At 40.3% G+C, this 22059-nt stretch overlaps 1 protein-coding gene across 7 annotated transcripts in view; it reads right to left on the bottom strand.

Moving 5' to 3' along the window:
- The window catches only part of REPS1 (RALBP1 associated Eps domain containing 1), a 63161-nt gene extending 43203 nt beyond the window's left edge, over positions 1 to 19958 (bottom strand). For 5 of the 7 annotated variants that reach the window (XM_027721216.2, XM_027721225.2, XM_039384780.1 and 2 more), the window contains exons 1-3: positions 19682 to 19957; positions 3625 to 3748; positions 135 to 334 (exon numbers count right to left, since the gene is read on the bottom strand). In XM_027721216.2, the coding sequence (XP_027577017.1) occupies positions 135 to 334; positions 3625 to 3748; positions 19682 to 19834 (477 nt within the window). In that variant the 5' untranslated portion in view covers positions 19835 to 19957. Of the gene's footprint in view, positions 1 to 134; positions 335 to 3624; positions 3749 to 19681 lie in introns of all 7 variants that reach the window. The other 2 variants (XM_039384782.1, XM_027721255.2) reach the window with 2 other exon arrangements.
- Positions 19959 to 22059: the final 2101 nt, after the last annotated feature.

Here is a 22059-nt window from a genome sequence, read left to right as displayed (position 1 = left end):
TGATATATAACAGTACTTTTTTTTTTAAAGAAACTATATATTGACAGCAACAAAGCTTAAAATCCCTATCAAATTGACATGAACACAGCAAAGTAGTGATTAAGAGTCCCATTTAATCTTTTAAGATAATTTACCTGTTGATCAGTTGATGTACGCTGCTGAACTGCATCATGGCTCACAGAGCCTTTTTTGACTTGTATTCTGCCAGGTGGAGGAGGAGGAATCACACCTGAATATGAAGCTGAGTTATCAGCATCTGAAGAATACAAGGCTGTGTGTCTTGATTCTTGTTCATTCTTTGACGCAACAAATCTGGGAAGAGGGAGGTCCTTTACTGTTAAAAAAAATACAGCAGACCATTTACTATATATAAGTATGATGCTTAAAAATAAAAATGCAGTTCTATTTTGAAGGTAAAGTTTCACATGTGAACCGATTCCTTACACACGGAGACTGCTCTAGTCAAGCCAACACCTGGCAGCTGGAAAAATTCAAATACTTATTGTGCATTATACTTCATGACTCTGTTACTCAAGTTCTGGCTTTGGTATACAAAGATGACTTCACATAGCTCCACAACAGTTTTGCACAACTGTGCATTAAATGCAGTAGCAATTAGAAAATCTGGATTTAGTTCATTTTTGTTTAGTGTTGCCAACATTTCATTACTGAAGTGTAATTTTCAAAATTTATCTACTATTTCTAGCACCTACAGTGCTAAACAGTAACTAAACAGTGAATCACAGCCAGCCAAAAAGTGAAAAAGTCATTGCGTACAAGTGAAAATTTTATGTTCTCAAAACAAGGAATAATACATATACTAAATGATCCAACTGACATAGGGGAAGTCTATGCAATAAGCTGTTCCAAAACAAGACTTTGGTGTGAGTTCTCTAGCACAATTTCACAAAAAAAAGAGGACTCAGAAGAAACACAAAATACTCTATTGTCTTCTTTAAAAACATGACTAGATAAATATAAGTTTGTTTAGCTGTACTAAGTTCCTATATGCTAATCTGCTCTCTGACTTTTCTTCCTAACAGCAGAAAAACCTCATTTCAACACTACTGCATTTGTTACTCTTCAGAAATCCCTCAATTATAAATGTGATAGCTGTTATGAATGGAACTAACCCTTGATAATGAATAAATTAAAAAGTTCTCAATACTTTTTATGCCCACATCATTTCTAACATTTTCTTCCACCAAAACCAGAATTCCATACTTAGAAAATAAATATTACTTTGAAATAGACATCGCTCACTCATGTCTCAGTTTTTAACTTCCTTGGAAGGAAAAATTTCTGGGACAGCAAAGGAACAACAGCTTTAGAGGTTTGTAGTATAATAACTATTCTTATACTACTGCATATCTGAGTAATCAAAAAAGCATGCATTTAAGAATTAATTGGACCACATTTATGTTGGACTTAGGATTCAAAATTTGACTGAGTTTCCATTCAGCAACTCAGATAAAGCAAGCTTCCCGTCCACTGAAGAGACACACACCAAAGAGCAAAAAAGACACGAAGAGAAGGGGAAATAAAAATTCCAAGATAAAAGAATGAATAAAATTAAGAAAATCAATGAAACATGCATAAAATAGAGAGCTAAAAAGTAGGTGTCTGTAAATATAAGCTTTAACTAATTTAAAATATTTTACTTTGAAGAGAGAAAGAGTATACAGTTTAGTTTCGGATGCTCTAACAGTTTCTCTTCAAGACATCTTGGAAATGGACTGTGGTGAGCAGCCAGTTTTCAAAGGAAGGTAACCCAAGATCAGAATCATTTTATGATTCTTCAGCCTGCTGCATTTTAGCTGTTACAACAACACTTGAATCATTCTAGAAGCAGGAAATTCATCGATAGGACTGGAACCACTGCAACCAAGGCAACAGACCATAGCTAAAAACAGTTAGTGTAAAAATAAATGTTCTGTCTACTGTACTTGGTGTATTTTAGTAGGTTTGGAACCACTTACATAAAATTGTTCCTAGAAATCCAGAAATCATTACAAGTATTTCTAGTATTGTCATGAATCAAGGAAATGTATGTCATTATAACAGTTCCAATGGCTGCTCATTTTACAGCAACACATTTTATATTTTTGAATTAACCCTGTATCTTTATGTCAATTCTTTCCCTCATATTTCTTGTGATTCTTCTTTTTTTTTTTAATAGAAAAGCTCCTTCTGGTTAAGGTATCTTGCATTAAAATAAAACCAAGCTTATAAAAACCCTGAAAAAAGCTACATACAGATTTGTCTTTGACTTCTTCAACAGGCATTTGATGAGAAATCCCACAATTGTTTTATCAAGTTCCACTTCTATCAGATATTAAGAGTCAAAGGTTCTTTTTCCAACTTTCTGATTCTAGGGCATTCTGCTACAACTTGCTAAAGCTTTATATTTGGGAACACTCATAAGGAAAACTAGGGAAATGGTTTATAAACATACGGTGACTTATGAGCAGAAAGGAACTTGAATACTACCAAAATGTTGACTAAAACAACGCGCTTTTCCAAAAAGCTACAAAAACTCATGAAAGCAGTATATACAGCCTGTATGAGCCTAGAATAAACACAGCTGTAAACGTATATGCAGCGATTTCTTTTTTATAGTTTTGTCAAATACTTCAGTTATACCAGATTGTTTTTAATATAGTCTCCTTAACTACTCTGTTTAATCTATAACCTTTAGATGCAAAAATCTCATAAGATTTCTTTTAACTACTAGCATATAAAAATCATATCATATCATGTATTCTACAGACATAAAATCTACTATGGAAATCATCTTAACGCAAAGCTGTGCTCCAAAGATATTTTTAACCTGTGAGTTGTGTACTACACTGCAAGGGCTACAGTGACTTAAAACTCACTACTTCAACTTCCTAAGTCTCTTTTCATCTTACAGAGCAACGAGGACACGGATTCACTTACCTCATTCAGAAGGCTACAATAGAGCCTCATATCAAAGCTCTTCCTGCTGTTCTGAATCATCTTCCTAGACTAAGTCTTTCTCATGTTCCTATTTCATCACCCACCCACACCAGAGCTGACTTTCGAAAAGTAGGATAACAGGTGATTCAGCTGATAACAGACTTCAAAGATCTTTCACAGGTCAGGTTTTTCACTAGAAAAAAATCTTAAACCAATCTTCATATTTGCACTTAAGAAGGGAAAAAACTGTCAAGCCAAGTGACAAGAAATGTAACTTCAGAAAAGATAACCTTTTGTTTGTCACAATCAAGGCTTCGTAAACCCAGCAACTACAAAAGCCTGCAAATGCCACATTCTTTTCATTCCAGTTTACATTGCTCTTATTAGTACTTTAATTAGAGGATACAGCACACAAGTTCTCACATCAGTTACCTTGTACCTACACAATAGGTACAAGTAGTTCATCCACTTCACGATGAATGCAATACTTATTCAATGAGTAAGGTATTACACCTCGTATTTACTGCACGGTAAGAAAACACTCTCTCGTAGTCTCTCTATATTTTTTAAGTTAGCAACATGTATGAAAAGACGTACCACACCAATTTACAGGGTTACTGTATAACAATCTGTGAGACAATTCCACTTAGCAACTCAATCCCCATACCCGATCCTATGATTTACCTGTATTTAAGCTTTCCATTCTCACAGGGAGACCAGATTGGGCCACAGCAACAAGTTTCAAAGCTATGTAAAACTGACTTCTTCCAAAATAGCCAAGTCTTGTTGCACCACAGAGCTCCGTAATCTGAAATGAAACAGAGTTACTAGTAGAAAGAAACTTTAAACACAACTGCTTTACAGAAGTGATTTCATACATTTCAGAGTAGCATGCCAGGTATACAAACATATTGACTTGCACCCCTCTTCACACTTAAGATCTGCAATTTTACTCAAGGTGCATCCCTGTTTGTGCCAGGTCACTAATAAGATACTAAGAATGAAACATCCCAAATCAGACTCTCAGAGTTAAATGATCCAAACTGCCTTTTCATATACTTGGTAGTCTTATCTAGACTGCAATGTTTTCCAAATGAGACATGAGGATGCTTTTGGAACACCACAGTGGAATACTAGTTGAAGTCAGTCTAGGTGGCACCACCACTTCTCTCTCCTCAACCAGTTGTAGTCTTTCCATCACACCAGATAATCTGGTTCACAAGTACCCTTGGTAATCCTACTGTTTTCACCTTCATATGCCTAGAAAAGGCTTCCAAGCAGACTTGCTCCACAATTCCTCAGCGACCAAACTGCAGCTGACCAGCCCGCAGTTCCCCAAATTAACCTTTCTTCCCATTTCAAAGACGACTGCAACATGCCTTACTCCAGTCATTGAGACCCACCTCCGATCTCCACAGCTATTCAGAGAAAAATGGCTTGCAACGACATTAGCTAGCTCTCTCAACACGCTCAGAAGGATCCCATCTAATCCCGTGAAGGTGGTATTTCTCTAGAGATCGATCTATCATCTTTTCATAGTACTATTAGTTTCTCTCTTCCTTCAATTTCATCCCCAGGCACAAAAGTCTATGAGACTTTGCCTGTGAATATCAATGCAAAGAAGGCACAGAGAATCTAAATCCATGGGCATTAATTTCTGTCCTCACGCTTCCCACTGGAGCTCAATTATGTTCTCTTTTTGGCAAACCTGGTCTCTTGTCACATCTGCTCATTTCCTGACTACTAGGAGTTAGGCAAGTTCCAACTGAAAAAGTGAACTACATTTTCACACAGCAACAACTGAACGACGTGACCCACAAGCAGTTAGCCTTTGTGCTTCAGCACCACTTCAATAACTCCATACAATGAATCAGCTGGGTTTATCAACTACAGCTGAACTAGATGTGGCTCAACAAAAAGCTGGTTGGGTATCTCCTTGCCATGTACCGGGATTCTAGGACTTCATGAAAATAAGCTGCTGTCAAACTTGTCACAGCAAGGTGTGGGATGTTGACAAACACTTAGTTTCAAAGAAGTCCCCAGAGGATCAGCATGCCTAGGGCTGTACATACAACTCAAATCCTGCTGGACGGAAACAAGCTGCATTAAATCACTTGGCTATGTCTGCATCACAATTCACACATTGTCCTACAGCTCCTGCATATTTGTATTTTCCCGCTGTAGTATTTCTGCAGTGTGATGTCTGGTGAGACATCAGGGGATAATAGGACATTCTCTAAAAACCAATAAATGAAAGAAAATAATACAATATAGTTAAATACAATACAGTAGTTTCAACAGGTTGGTTGGACTACAAAAAGGGCCACCAGGAAAGAAGTGACAGTGTAAATTGACAGATGACAAATCAAATAAAACTTCTGAGGCATCAACATCTAAAATAAATTGCCTGTACTCAACCTAATGCCAAAAATAATTACACTAAGTTTAAGTAACCAGCAGAGCTAAAGCAGTGGAGATTCAAGAGACAGCTGGCAATTGAAACCAGTGCAACAGCAAAAGCAACCCATTTTTTTAAAGCACTGTATGCTGGAAGAATGAGGGAACATCCACATACTTGACTACAACCAAAACAGAAAAAGCCTGTGGATTCGGTGGCCTAGCATCAACAAACGAATTAACCAGACTCTAATGTCTTATGAAAAGAAGCAATGATGCAGGCATTTTGAGCCTATGGAATCATTAGGCAGTAATGGCTTTGTTCAATTTCAAAGCCACTACTGAGCTACAAATTACCTTGTTTGCAACTAGTGAGTACCAACAGATTGAAAAAAAACTTCAGCTAAAACCCAAATTAATAATTAAGCTACCACGACAGATAAGTATTAGAAAGGAAAAGCAAGCATCAATTAAAAGTAAATAGATATAAATATAGAAAATACACCAGATATAAGCATCAAAAAAAGGAAAAAGCTAAGGATTAAAACAAAAACCCACTACAAAACAAACTAACAAACCAAAAAAAACCAAACCCCAGCAACAAAAAATCAACAAAGAAAGAATGTTCTGCTGCTGCTGAACAAGTAGGTGTCAAATCCAACCATAGCTATATTTCAAATACAGGATATATCCCAATCAGAAACATGAGTGAAGGTTGGGTAAAATCATTAAATGCAAACATCTTGTGGAGATTCCTCTGCTGCCTGTATGCTTGAACATACTCAAAACAGCATACCTATAATCTCCTTGAAGAAGGATTTAAACATTCAACAGGTAATAAGCTATTCTGAAGGGGAGAATAATACTAAAAAATAATCAAGGGATTGCTTCTCTGAGATTTAGGTTTAGGGCTTTCATCTTCTTAGGAAGAGAGAGGATAAGCAACTCTCTTTAACTCTTCAAGGACTGCAGAGCCATTTTCAAGACAAAATGCTTCACAACTGTTTTAATCTCCTTAGATATGAAGATCTTGAGGTCACACAACTTCAATTAATAAGGCCAACAACTCTGTGAAGCTCCAGAACTGTTGGAAGACGTTGATACAAAAAAACAACCAAAAAACAAACAAACAAACAAAAACAACCAACCACAAAACACCAAACTCACAAAACTAAAAACACACCAAAACCCCCGGAAATTATGAAATTGCACACTCGGTCATCATACTGCAAAGAAGTAACAGCAGCATCAGCAATATGATGACTTGGTGCAAATCAGACATGTTCACGGCTGGCCTTCGCGAATGAAGATTTGGGGAGGGCTCTACCCACGTTTGTTATAAGCGCGTTGGTGGCTAAAAAGGCCAATACAAGATAGACACGTCTGGTTGCAAAAGGCACAGCAGAAAGACTCCTTAGATGGTGTATTCTGCAAGGTACAATTCTTTCTGCATTGTCTTTTCACCTCAAGAGTGATCCTGCGTGCTTTCTCAGCAGCGATAAAGATGGTGTGTCTCCAGACCTCCCGATTGGAGGCCAGAGTAAATCAGACATGTATAAGAAGCAGTATATAATGTCAAAGGCACCGTTTCAAGTATGTACCTTCTAAAACTCTAACAGGTTTCCAACAAGAGGCCCTTGAACTTGGAAAGGTTTGTGAACTGAAAAAACTTGAGACTTGAGAACCTTTACAAATTCCAGGTGAAGTGGAACAAATCACATCTCTATCAAATGCGGAGAAATGCACTTTCCAGAACTCAGAAAGCCTCCCTGGGAGAGTCTTCCAGAATACCACAGCCTCCCTGCCCTCAGGTTCTTCTATAAGGCAAATCAAGCCCATTATCTGTAAACATTATTCACGCAAAAGTACAACAGTACTTAAACAGGGATGACTTCAATGGCAAAACAATAAATTTAGCAACGTGTATGCCACCTACACAGTAAAGATAAAAATATTTCATCTGCTTGGAGAGAGTTACTGAAGTACCTACTGTTCCATACCAGAGGGTGGTAAGAGGCAAGACGTGGAGACAACTTCTTTGGGCAGGAAACTACAACACACATGGTGTGTGCTGATGAGAGGGAGGAGTGAACAAACTCAGAAGAGGACCTTTTGTATCATCTCATCTGAACAGGACATTAACGATTTTCATGTTTGTATTGTTGGTGTAAGACTTCTTTTTTAATGTTAATAAACATGAAGAATTCCTACATAGAATCACAGCATAGTTGAGCTTGGAAAGGCCCTCTGGAGATGATTTGTTCCACTCTCCCTGCTCAGAGGCTCAGCTACAGCAGGTTGCTTTGGATTGTACTGAGTTAGGATTTTAAGTATATCCAAGTAGGGAGACTCTACAACCTCTCCAGGCAACCTCTTCCAGTGTTTGATCACCTTTACAGTAAGAAAGCTTCTTTTATGCTTAAATGAAACAATCACCATGAACAATGTCATGTAAACCATGCACCAGAAATACAAAACAGCTTTCCACATTCATATCACAGTATTTGATACAAACTTGAATTAAACCAGATTTATGAATATACCTGTGCTTCAATATCTAGAATACGATTGAGTTTTACTGTACACATTAACAATAACCTTTAAGTTAAAAAAATGTGATAATTAAAAAAAGCTAATTTTTTACTTCAGATAAAGATTAAAAATTACTTTTTACTTCAGACAAAGATAAAAAATTAAATAGAATAACCTGCTTCAGTTTTGTTAGTTAATATAAATGTAACTGGTCACAGATTGATGTTAATTCACAGTTTAAAATTTAAAAAATTATCATATAGACATTATTTCTGTATGTCATATGAAGCAATTCATTGATGAGAATTCTAAAGCTCTTGGCAAACTTAACCATTAAACTGGTATGACAGAATGATTCCAATTTAAAAGTTTAGTGGAATACAACCTCAAATTGGGTACTAGAATGCACTGTCCTACACAGGCACCCTTCTGAAGTCATGTAATCCTCTCACCTTGGCTACAACAAAAATTAACAATATATCTACAGTGGAATGTAATTGAGAGACGTATAACAAGTTGAAAAAATGTTTCCTAATCACTGCTGTTGTAGCAAAGAAAAAAAAAACCCTGACCATCACTACACACCAAAGTACTATGAAAAACTCCTTCACTCATTTTTTTTCCCAGATTAAATACATTTCTTTCCTCACAATTCCTTACCTCCTAATCTTGTTATTCTGCAACCACTGTTAGATCAATTCCTTTCACTTCACTTATATCCACCTGCCTCACTACTTGCAGACCACAGCCTGGCACAGTTTTTTAACCACAGTCTCTCACCTATTGTCAACTGGATAAAGCAATATTGATTAGTTTGTGAATATTAGTCAGCTTTTTTAACTTCTCTTCAAAAAAACCTCACTTGACAGCTTCTCAGATGCAACAGTTGTTGACAGCACTGCACAGCAGGAACAAGACAGAGAACTGACAAAGATCCTTCTTTTGATGAGTTATTTTTAAACCAAGTCAAGTCTCTGACCCAGTTCTCTGCATCGCTCCACAAACCTTGGCACATAGTGGAGCACAAGAAAAAAAAACCACAATTGTAGATAGAACAAAAACACGCCACTAAAAGAAACAGTTCAAGTACTGCTCTGAATTCTATGTTTCAGCACATGACAAACATTTAAATAGTCTGACACCTATTCAAAGATCATTTGCAAAATGCATCTGCGAAGGATAACAAATAATGCTATATTTGGTATTCAATAAGTGTGAAGCAGGAAATATTCATGCGCTGAACAGCAAGTATAAAATTACCTCTAATATATCATTTATCTTATTAGGTACTTTCAAAGCATAATAGTAAATAGAGTTAATTAGTTGATACTAAGAATTCCAAGGCACAGAGTATATTTAGGACATTGCTGTATTTTGTTGCATAACAAATAGTAACGTCTTCCTTTTAATTCTTACTGATTGTTCCATGAAGACGGATCTCAGTCAATGCCACAAACCTGGCTTCAGAACACAGTCCTTGGAAGAAATAAACCAAATAGTATTGGAGGACTTCCAAGACGACACACGCTCTCTGACAATGAACTATTTAGAGTCTCTTACTGTCTGAGCTTCTCCTAATACTTCTCCGCCCTTGATTTTCACACTGCACATATCCACAGTGGAAGCAGACTGCTAAAATACTATCAGGGAGAACAAGCTACTCATCAGCTTGGACAATTAATTCTCTGTTGATACTTCGAACTAAACTCCCCGTTCCACAGTCATTTCAGGTTCAAACACACTTCTGTTTCAATTAAACGAAATTTCAAAATTAATCACATCAGAAATAAAAATTAATTTTTTAAAAAATGATCCAGTATTTTAAGCCTCAAATTATTCTGCCTCTGTACTTTGGGATCTGTTTTACAAGCATGTCCACTCCCAGATTAAGGGCTGGCAGATTTGGAGTCATGCTTACACTCTGATAATAGTGTAATAGAAAAGCAGCAAAACGCACTGGAAATTTAAAACTCTGATTCATGACAGAAGCACATAAATTCTTAACAAGTGAATATGCTGAACACCACACACACACAAAAAACCTCACAGAACTTTCACTACTGTGGTCCTTTTCGAACCAGTTATATTTTAGGTCATTCCTGACCTCAACCTGTTGCAAAAGTGGTCTGTGACACCTCTTGTTGTTCCTGGTAGCATAAAAGTTCACGGTGGATTAGCCTCATTTATGAAAGAGGCTTTCATGCCTCAATGCAGTAGCTTTGATTTTTCCATTTGCAACCAAAGTTTGTGATCTTGCTAACAGCTCCTGCAAAAGCTGTTACAAGCTCTACACATGAGTCTTACCTGCAGAGTCTCTCATGCAGAGCTCCATGGCTCTCCAGAGGTCAGCAGTTCCCTTCTTGATTTGGTAGTACATGGTGAACACCATCAATCAATCAATCAATTCACAAAGATAAGCAGATGCACCCCTACATGCAACTACAAAAGAGTTCAAGATACCGACTTAGAGGGATTACTTTTCCAAATATCTAGTCATAGACTGTCCTACTTGACTGTAACTTAAATTATCGCCAAATAGCCTCAAAAAGAGGGCAGAATGAAGAATTGTATGCCTTTCTGGTATGTTCAATAGCACCAACAAAGGAAAATCCAGACAGCCAGATAAACACTCGCTTAGAAAACAACTACTATCCTCCCAAGTAACAAGCCACACCTAGAAGACCTCAAGGCAATTGCTCTTTGCTTATATTAAGATTCTCTCTACTGCTGTTTTTCTGGCAGAGTAGGTGTTCATGAGAAAAGCACTTTACGAGCAGAAATGGTAATAAAGCAGCCAGAAGAACTGGAAATAAAAAAAAAAAAAGCTGAAGCAGTAAGATACATTCTGAGGACCTATAAGAACCATTTCTAATTTTTGATGCATAAAGAGAGGTTAAAATGAGATATTTCACATGCCTGTCTTCTCCCACCATGTAATTCTTCAATACTGCTTAAATAGCTCCTCCCTCCTCTGCTCTCAGCTGCACAGTTCCCCATTCCTGAGCACTACCTGTTGCTCATCTATCTGGTCACACAGTATGATTCCTTCACTCAGTCAGCCAACAAAAAGTTACTGTGTTAGTTATTTGCTCTTTTATTAAACTGAATCTGTCTACTGTACAACCAACAAACACCTCAGCAGAGCTTCAGAAGTTATTTCCTCACAACCTTTATTTATAACAGAAAAAGTACAAGTTTTTGTGAACAAACTGCAATTAATTTGTATAGTACACATCTCTCACTGGTCAACATCAGATGTCTAGTATATGTTTTTATGGTTGCAGTTTATGTTTCTGACAACTCTGAAGTAGAAATGGCAAACAAGCCCCAGTTGGCACACATGGAATGATACTCTTCATTTGTAATCTTCTGAGGCACTTCATCTTATTTTTGCAATAATTAAAAATCCAGCTGAATACTTATGGAAACTAACCAAGTTTGTCCTTTATGTATTGCTTGCTTGAGCTCATGGTTGCAGTTTATTTAAGTAAACAACTTTTGAAGCTTTGCTGATCTTCAAAATGTAATTTCCTAAAACATAAGGAAATGGACAGAACTATTTGCATATAAGTAGCAAGAAAGCATCTAGCTTTAGCAGGCACTGGAGAGATATTTTACAGATATTCCAACTGCAGATGCTCCTGCCATGCAGCATTAGGCTGAATATTTTTCCTATTTTTCCTAATGCAGCATTTATATTGACATTTTTATTCTTTTCAGACCTTCTTTATAATTGAAGCATTCCAGTGATTGATATTCCCTGCTAATAATTATTTTCTTTCTTTTTCAGTTTTAACATTTTCTCCACACATTACCTTTCAATACTGTACCAGAACAAATGTAACGCAGAAAAACCTCAAAGAATGAACACAAGCTTCTGGCTTTTTGCTAATGTAAGATGAAGATTAACACATTCTTTCATCCCAGAATTAGCGGTTGTGCTGCGGCCTGGTCAAATAGGACTGTTCCAGTCATTCCTGAACATATCCATCTAAGTTTACCTGAAGCTACTGTGCCCATTACTTTAAGCTGCTTTCCATCTCAATCTTTTTTTCCTCTGAGCATCAATATGAGCAGTGTTAATTAGTTACTTAGCTTTGCACTGCTCTCCTTCTCCCACTACGGCCAACAAGCCTTAACAATGCATCTATCAAAGTTTAAACAAACTCCATTAAAGTTCTAAAAACAGCGTGCTGCATGTTTATAGAGCTACACTTGAGACTCAGCTGTTAACACTAGGTCTTAAATGATTTAAGAAGCTTCAATTCAGAAAAAAGCAAATCACACACACACTATTGTAGTGATAACAGGCTTTTCTACAAAATTTCCGACTACTAGTCTGCAGCAAGAGTATAGTTAGCACCAAATGCTAAATTTTACACAGCTCAGTCTTGGTCATCCTTTTCTGGGATTACTGAAGTTGAAATATCTTTCAATATCTTCAAAACTGAGCCTACTCATTGCTCTACTACCGTACTTAAGAAGCATTTTAGATGTCAGAAGTCAACCGTTCCAGAAATTCAGGTCAGATTGTCATCTTTTCCAAGTCCTTTAACCTATCAAAACACAGTCCCTATACACAGACAGACATGCCTAAGTTATAGTGTACTTTTTGTATAACAAGTGTAGGGATAGTTTTACTCTTCAGACACTAGTCCCAGGTGGATAAACAAGCAAGTCATGAACACGATTGCCAACTCAGTACATTAGTTTAGAAAGAATGACAGTGCTGCCTTAAGAATATGCTTATGGTCTACAGAAATACTAAAGGATAGAAAGTGAGGAATATATTCTTACCTTAATCATTATTGGAACTCCACTGCGAAAAATCTGATAGTCAATATATTTCTCCCACATTCACTTCTGACCTCAAACTCATTTAAGTAAAGAGCAGAACTCCAGTTTAAAATCTAGGAATTCCACAAGAAAGACTAACCTGAACAGCAAATATTTATGACCTGATAGGTCTGAAACTTGTCTGCAAGGACTAATATTTTTGAAAGCTAGCAAGTACAATTGAAAAGTCATAAAGACTGCCAGCAAAGTCCCATAATTTCACAGTATCTGCAGAACATTTATTGAAGATTAGACTAAGATGAAGGCATGTTTGCCATTTTTCACAGTCAGTAAAGTACTTAAAACTTCTAATACAAAAGAATCATCTTTATGGGAAAAAGACCGGGTTTACGATCAATAATTTTGCAGAGCTAACTTGATTCTAAGACAGCTGCATTTGCCAAAGGCCCTGATATTTGATTTTAGAATTCTATCTAGTCATGTCAGAAAGGATAATAATCATTCCTGCTGTCATCTAACAGCACATTTAAAAAGAAAAAAATAAACTGTTTTCAAACAAAGCTGAGCCGATACTTGACATTATCTGAGTGCTGTGCTGGCATGCAGAATTATGAAGGAATTATTTACTATGTATGTCACTGTATACAGTATGAATGCCAGTCAATTTCAAAGGTTCAAAAACAATTACACCAAGAAATCCACTGAAAACAAATATAAGTCTAATAGACAATTTATACTCCTAAAGTTTTGCCATTAACTTCCTGCCTTTTATTTACAAAACAATAACTGTTCTCTGACGAAATGCTGCTGAGATATGAGACTACTCAAACTAATTAAATGTAAAAAGAAATTAATTTGCAGTCCACTATAGTCTCTGTGAAAGCAACATCGCTAAAGTAAACATTTCTTTACCAGAATTCTGCAGAAAATCAAAGCACAATTCGCAGCATACATAGCAGACTAGGAGCCATTTCTGCCACCAAAAGAAAGTAGACTGCTTATATATCTCACCAATAAACGGAAACAAAGCTAACCTACTACTCTGTTAAAAACAAAATACTTTATTATGGTGACATTTGAAGAGAAAAAATAGGTAATTTACAAATCGAATATTCTTAACTGCAGATCAAGGCACTGTTTCTATTTACAACAGATTTCTAACAACTCTTATTTCCTAAATGAGGACTGGGATACAGCCTAATGCATGTACAGACATCCTTTATATATATATATATATAATATATAAATTATGGAAGATTCTAATCACAAAAGGTTACAGACTCATCAACTTTATGGTGCTCAGGCTAACAAAATATATGACAGATTAGTAAGAAAATTGCTATAACTTAGAGGTTTCTACACTGGAAGAACACCTTCATAACGACCCGTTGCGAATATTGTCTCAGAATAAATCTGAACCAATTTTCTTTTAAAATATCACATAGAAAAGATTTAAGTTTTAAAATAATAATAAAAACCCCAAAATGCATGGGTTGGATTCAATTAAGTGATTTTTTTTTTCTTTTTAAATTTGGGCTTGTTGAAGACTAGTTAAAGGTCAGTATGAGGAGAGGAAAGCTTTTCACACAGCCCACATTTTTTTAAAGACCTCAAAGTACTCCTACTTTTAAATATACTCCAAATCCATATCACTGAAAGGAAGGCATGGAATTTGCTACGCATAAAGAATGCTAACTTCTTACCTCTCAGTTCTGAAAGAATAATAAATTCTGCAAATTAACCAGAACGAGTTTGTCTTCTGCATGTCTCTACCACACAGGTAATCCTAAGCATGCCCTGGTCCAGCTTCCATTTAAAGTTGGCATTTGGTAGACTCTACTGTAGTCTTTCTGTAGGAAAATTCACTGAAACAATAAAATCATTGTGAACAAGCTTTTATTTCCCTAGATCCCTTTCTCTCTACATCCGTTTTCCAACAAAGAAGCCAATTTTTTAAATCAAGAACCTGCAATTTCATTTTGCCATATCCTGCCTGTGCATTATAATTCCATTTATAATTGTGCTGCCTGTCAGCAGATGAGCTCTGGCATCTGAGAAAACTACCACTGCATGTTCTGTTCCCTATGCTTGCCAAAAACTACCATCCCAACAACAACACAAGGCAGCATATGCCCACACCTAAGCTATTTTCCTGCACAGTGCAAAAACTAAGCTTATGGCTCTATACTCAGAGTCTGGACTTCTCTCCACAGCAGCTCCATCATGGGTATGTATTTTCTTACAACTTGTGATGAGGCAGGAAACTCTGACAGAGAGCTGAGGTAGACAACAAGAGACGGTAATTTTTTTCCATCAATGATACAAGAACAATCAAAACTAATCTGCCTGTAAAGACTCCATAAAAACAAACAAACAGCTTGAAATTGGCTAATGAGCCAATAATAGGCTTTACACAAGGTTTTTACTGAACTAATGCAAGCATACTGTAATTGAAGAAACTGGTCATGATTGTACAAGTCATCTGTCATCTCAAAGACTTTCTAACAGTAAATTAGAAGTCAGGTAACTTTACAATCCCAGCACTGAAGATGACAATTCATTAATTTTAGAAAATATACATGCTAATTCTCACATATTTGTTGTTTTCTAGTAATATTGCATTTTAAAGCAAGATGACTTAACTCATTCATTTCAGATGAGAATCGTGTACAACTGATATGCTTTGTCTTGCGAAGTTTCTATGATTCATAATCAAGAGTACAAGTTCATAAAACATTTTGTGATTAACTCACCTAAATAAGAATTCTACAAATCTAACAAATGGAACAGCTATCATATTCACGCCATGCACAAGTAATGAACTTCACAACTCCTTTTTTGGCTGACTGTAGCTTTTACAAGCAATTTCACCCCTGGTCCAGAGACACCAAGAACTGATTTTATTAGCACACCTACATAAGCATTTTAGGTCAGATGTGGAATGTGCCTTTCAAGCCAATTTCCTGATCACACTCGCTCCTCTGTGCAGCCACTCCAGAATGGGCAACTACATTCCTTTTGTATGAAGCTAACCTAGAAGATATACCCTAGGATGGCACATAATGAATCCCAGCTAACATTCAGTGTACAGGACCAGGAACTTTATCAAAGTTTTATCAGTGTACAGGAGCTGTACCAAAAGAAAGTTTCTGAAATACATAAACAGAGCAGATGACAGCTCCTCAGCATAACTTACGTTGTGTCATACTACATGCTAATACAAACACCAATGCACATGCAACTGAGCCATGAGCTGAGGCAAGTGAAAAGTAACTTTGACAAAACCTTCTAACTTTTGGCTGAATATACTCCCAAACCAGCTCACTGTCTGTTGAAAGGAAGTCAGAGCCAGCATGAGGCTGCTCCAGCTTCCAGTAGTTTAAGCTACCACGAAACCCATGCTAGGTCACAACTGAAATACCCAATTGCTCTAGAAAAAGGAAAGTTCTCCACTTCCCCCTCTGTCAGCAGTTTTCCTGTCTCCTTTCTTGTGCCAGCACTGTCATTCATTCAACTCCACTGTTACCTGATACAGAATTATTATCAACAAAGAGTTGTGATTAATTTTCTGCCTGCATAGCCCCTGACGCCAGCATACAACAGCACTGGACAGGCACTAATGTCTTTGCAAGGAGAAGCAGGAAAACATGGCTGGGGGAAGACTGAACCACCTCCTTCAGTGGAAACTCACCAATAGATTGGGTCAGCTGCAGTGTGAAACCACACCCTGAGAGCAACCTGAAGACTCATTTAACTATGGAGAAGTAGTTGGACTTGTTATCCCAACACACGTACTTTTATTCACTATTTTATGCAAGTCTTCTACCTTAATGCTCATTTCAGGGATGTGCATAAACAGGAAGAAATACGGGTTAAGAGAGGCTGGTGTTCTCACGCTGGTGTGGTTCTGGGAATAAGGCTGTCCTTTTGTGTATGTGTATTAAGTAGACATATAGCTTTTGTTTTCCAGGATGCTGTAGCTTTGCATACAACAACCATAATTGTTTCAGTTTTCTACATGTTCATTTATTCCTATTTAATAGGCAGCTGACAGTGTCCCTTAGAGGCAGAAATGAAAATGATTAGGAACAATGAGCCACACATAATAACTTTTCCTGCTGCAAGACAGATCTGTCACATAGACATAACTCTTTGCAACAAAGGTTGCACGTATATCCAGACTTTAGACAACAGATTTTTAAGCAAAACAAGTTATGAGTCTAAAAATGCAACCATCGCACATTTTCATTTCCAAAAGAATCAGTTCTGAACTGTACAGTACAAACCTGTACAGCTGAAGAGGAAAAACTCTGAGGTAGTTCTTCACGACTACTTGGTCCCCTTGAGTTTGAAGAGCAACAATTTTATACTTTTGTTTTGCACACCTACAAAGGTACTTAGCATTCATGTGACTAGTACTGCACTTGCATTCCAGGATTATATAAGTATTGGGTAACTGAATCAAGTTCCTTTCCCCACAAGCATCAGGTGCTTCAAATGAACAGGTAAGAACACAGTCACCATGTCGTCAAAAGAAAATTCCATCTCCTTCACACGGTTTCTTTATTTCTTAAGCTATATTAGCTGGAGGTTTAAGTTACAAAGTCTCAGCTTTGAAAACATCAAATGTGACTTCCCTTCCAGGAACCCCAATACAACCTATTTATGCCTGTGTTAACCTGAGGTAGAGCCATGCTTTAAGAGGAACATAAAATGACTAGATAACTAAATTCTTTTTAAAATATATGGTAGTTTACAGGTGACCAACAGTGACTGCACAAGATATTCGTAACAGGTCAAACTGCTAAGGGCATTTTGACTTTCTTTTTATTATTTACAGTCTCATTCCTCAGGTAATCTAATATCTTGTTTGCCATTTTAACTGCAAAGTTTTCCTTGAGATTACTACAGTGATAAGCCAGGTCTGCTTCTTGAGTTAATTTATTTAGGACCCACAGAATGACGCCCGAGTAGTCTCTCTTCTCCAGATGCAATCTACTTTGCAGAAAAATCTGACCTCCTCTGCAAAAGATAAGGATATAATCTGTATCCACTTATATTCAAAATTCCAAGTCTTTCCAAGTTCTTGCACTAAATTCCTGCATAAAACAACCTCTAGCACTAGCTGACTTTATCTATACACTGATCCAGACAAGTTTTATGTAAAAGAAATTTTAAATACAGCAAACATTTAAACATTCACTTTCCTAGGATGATTTTTCTGAAACTGGTTGGCCACACTCAAAAGCAACAGTGGGTGGCCCCTGAGAAACCTCACTCATAATACTGAGCATGCAGACTCTCTTAAGTCCAGTCTAGCAAGTCATAAAATAAGAGATTACTAGTTTTACCAGTAAGAACCACTTCTTATTCAGCCCTCTTCCACTTCATTGTGTCTCAAACTCGTTTCAGCAAACCAAGTTGCCCTTGGGAGGCCCAAAACACATCAACAGTAACCCTAATCTGTAAGTGTTCTCCTGGTACTAAATTACAGAATGTTGAAGTTTCTGCACTCTGCTTCCAGCAACAGTAAGTTTAATACTTTTGTTAAAAAGGCTGCTTATCTCACTAGGCTGAGGATGAAACCACATAAAAGGCAGCACGGCTTTCTAAATACGGCTTTACCCACAGCAGCTCAAAAGACTATACATGAACTTTAAAGTACTGAACAGTGACAGAGGGAACTGCAGGAGCAGCAAATTATTACAAGTAGCTGTTCATAAGACTGGTTCACTGGGAATATGTTCCTCAAATAATTACATGCGTCAAAGCAAACTTTCCCTTTCCCGTGCCGATAGCTCTGCAATACTGCTACACCTTTTGGATGTAACCTGGCCAAGGAAGTAAGTGCTAAAACCGCACACATACAGACTACAAGTATGGGCCCGCATCAGTTTTAACACTGAATTTTTCGTTTTTAGAAATGCTTTGATGACTACAGGTAAGTTAATTCCTGCCAGCAAGTGATGTCCACAAAACACTGCATGGCTTAGGTGAAGTGGATCAGCATCAGCAGCTCCCAGTGACACAAAACCAAATTTCCTTCTGTGTTGCTCTTCACCTGCAGATTGTGGGATGAATCTCACCCATCTCCCTAAAATGCTTCGGGAGTCCCATTTTTCGAATGGCCTCTGCCGGCATGGAACAAACAAGACAGAGTTTCCTGCCAGCTGTCGGACGCTGCCAGCAGCCACCAGCCCCTTCCCAGCCCCCGCAGGTACAAGGAGAGGGGGAGCCGCCACAGGCTGCTCAGTGCAGCACTTGCTGCGCCCCCCGCCCCTCCCTCACCACCGGAGGGACTCAGGTGGCCGGCTCTAGGCCAGACAATAGCTCCCTACTCTGTGCAGGGAGCTCTACTGTGTCCAGATCTGGGCTCCTCAGTACAAGAACAAGGAGCTGCTGGAGAGGGTCCAGTGGAGTGCCACAAAGATGACAGGGGTCTGGAGCATCTCTCATATGAGGAGAGACTGAGGGAGCTGGGCCCGTTCAGTCCAGAGAAGAGAAAGCTGACAGGGGATCTAATCGATGCACATAAATATCTCAGAGGCAGGTGCCACGAGGACGATGCCAGACTCTTCAAAGGTGCCCAGTGACAGGACAGGGAGCAGTGGCCAGAAACTAAAACACAAGAAGTTCCACCTCAATACGAGGAAGAACTTCCTTACGTTGAGGGTGGCAGAGCACTGGAAGAGGCTGCCCAGGGTGGTCATGGAATCTCCTCTTTGGAGACATTCAAAACCCACCTGGACGCGTTCCTGTGTCACCTGCTCTAGGTGACCTGCCTTGCCAGCGGGGTTTGATTGGATGATCCCCAGAGGTCCCTTCCAACTCCAACGATTCTGTGATTCCTGAGTTCCCCGCCGGGTCCCGCCCCGGCCCGCCTCCACCGGCGAGACGACCCCGGCCCGAGGGCTGCGGGGCGGGCAGGGGGCGCGGGCCACGCCGGGGCCGCCTCGGCACGGCGGGGCGGTGCCCGGGCCCGCCGCCCCCTGGGGCCCCGAGGCGGCGGCCGTACCTGCATGACCACGTCGTTGGGCAGCTGCGCGGCGCGGAAGAGCTCCAGGACGCGCCCGTTGGACGCCACCTTCTTGGTGCTCTCGGTGTCGCAGTAGGAGAAGAGCTCGCAGTAGTAACGCTGCTCCGCCTCGCTCAGCGTCAGCCCCTCCATCTTTTAGCGCCGCGGACCATCCGCACCCAGGGCGGCGGCGGAGCCGGCGGGGGGGCTGCGGGGCGGGGAGCAGGGGGGACACACGGGACACACGCGCCGCCGGCGGCCGCGCGCGGGCGGCTCGCTCGCACCTTCCCCCGCCACCCGCCCACGCGACCGCGCGCCTGCGCGCCCTCCCCCGCGCCTGCGCACAGGAAGGCGCGGGGAGCGCCCAGCGCCGCGGGCACCCCGCCCCCTCCGCGCCGGCGGCGGCGGCGGAAGCGCCGGGCCCGGGGGCGGGGCGAGCGCGCAGAGGGGCCAACGGCGGTGCTACCGCCCCCGCCCCGCCCCGCGCCGCCGACGGCGTCGGCGCTGCCCGCCGTGTGGGGGGGCGATGGTGGTGGCGGCCCCGCCCCGCGGCCTGGCCGTGCGCGGCAGCGCCCCCTGTGGTGCGGCGGGGGGCGGTGGGTCCGCGCTCGGCCTCCGCTGCGGGGAAACCCCGCGTTCCCCGGTGCGGCGGCGTCTCGCACCCTGGCTCGGCCAGGACCGCACGGGCCCGCGAGGCAGCTGCCCAGTACATCCGGGGATGCTCGGCTGCCCCGCCGTCGTGGCCCTCCTGTCCGGCGCGGCTCAGTGGGCCGTGTGAGAGGCTGAGGCAGTGCCAGGCGGCTTCACAGAATCACAGAATCAATAAAGTTGGAAAAATCATCGAGTCCAACCCATGACCAAACACCACTGTGTCAAGTAGACCACAGCATTAAGTGCCATGTATAGGCTTTACTTAAATATCTTCAGGGACAGTGACTCCACCACCTCCCTGGGCAGCCCATTCCAATGTTTAATCACGCTTTCAGTGAAGAAATTCCTCCTGATGTACAACGTAAACCTCCCCGGGACAGCTTGAGACTATGTCCTCTCATCCTGTCACTAGTTGCCTGGGAGAAGAGCCCGAGCCCCACCTGGCTACAACTTCCTTTCAGGTAGTTGTAGGGAGCGATAAGGTCACCCCTGAGCCTCCTCCAGGCTAAACAACCCCAAATCCCTCAGCCAAGTCCCTCAGACTTGTGCTCCAGACCCTTCACCAGCTTCGTTGCCCTTCTCTAGACTTACTCCAGCACCTCAATGGCCTTCTTGAATTGAGGGGCCCAGGACTCAAGGTTTCGAGTACGTCACCAGTGCCGAGTATAGGGGAAGAATCACCTCCATGGGCTCAGGGCACATGGGATCATCACCAGTGCAGGTTCTGCTGGTAGCTGGTGAAGAATTGCCTATTTTGACACATAGGCCCACCTATAAGTGGTTGCCTTCCTCTGTATGCTTCCTCCTTCCACCATTGGTACCTTATGCAGCAACACACAAGAAGTGGCCTGGATAATAACTCTGTACATCAGCCTTGCAAGGAAGAATAGACAAGAGCTCACTTATCTCCACAGCCAGACCTCTTGCTCTATGTGTCTCTCTTGGCTATGTTTTCACGGTTTCTCTTTGTTTGTCTGTGTAGAATCCTAGAAGGTTTGGTTTGAAAGGGACCTTAAAGATCAACTAGTTCCACCCCTCCTGCCATGGGCAGGGACACCTTCCACTAGACCAGATTGCTCAAAGCCCCATCCAGCCTGCCCTTGAACACTGCCAGGGATGGGGCATCCACAATTTTTCTGGGCAATCTGTTCCAGTGCCTCACCACCCTTACAGTAAAATATTTCTTCTTTATATCTAATCTAAACCTGTCCTCTTTCAGTTTGAAGCCATTCCCCCTTGTACTGTCACTACATGCCCTTGTAAATAGACACCCTCCATCTTTCTTGTAGGCTCCATTCAGGTACTGGAAGGCAGCAGTCAGGTCACTCAGGTAGATCTATGCTTTTGCTGTGGTACAGTAACAAAGTTCCCTCTGAACTGTGGCTTCTGGAGAGAATCTAATGAACACCATGGTCTCCGGCTTGACCCTTTTGCGTACCTGATCTGATTTAAATCCTGATGAGTTGGCAGTCCACTACTTCATACTTAGACACATCCTCTCATTTTAAATTTATGTTCCTTCCCTTTTTCCACTTCACTTTCCTTCACAATTCTTCCAATTTTTCTCTTTCCAGATTGCTGTTGCTTATTGCTCTACTTCCCTTAAGCACCTCATCCTTTCTGCCTCATAAAGTAGTTACGTTTGGAACTTAAGGCAGACATTCGTCTTCCTTGTTTTTTAAATACACAGTATATGCTTTTGCTGCTAACCAAAGTTCTGAAAATCA

Source organism: Pipra filicauda, unplaced genomic scaffold (genome assembly GCF_003945595.2).
Source record: "Pipra filicauda isolate LSUMZ 115617 unplaced genomic scaffold, ASM394559v2 scaffold376_size704792_pilon, whole genome shotgun sequence".
In the NCBI taxonomy this organism is placed as follows: Eukaryota; Metazoa; Chordata; class Aves; order Passeriformes; family Pipridae; genus Pipra; species Pipra filicauda.
Note: the sequence above shows the minus strand (reverse complement) of the source record. Positions and strands in the feature narration are given on the sequence as shown.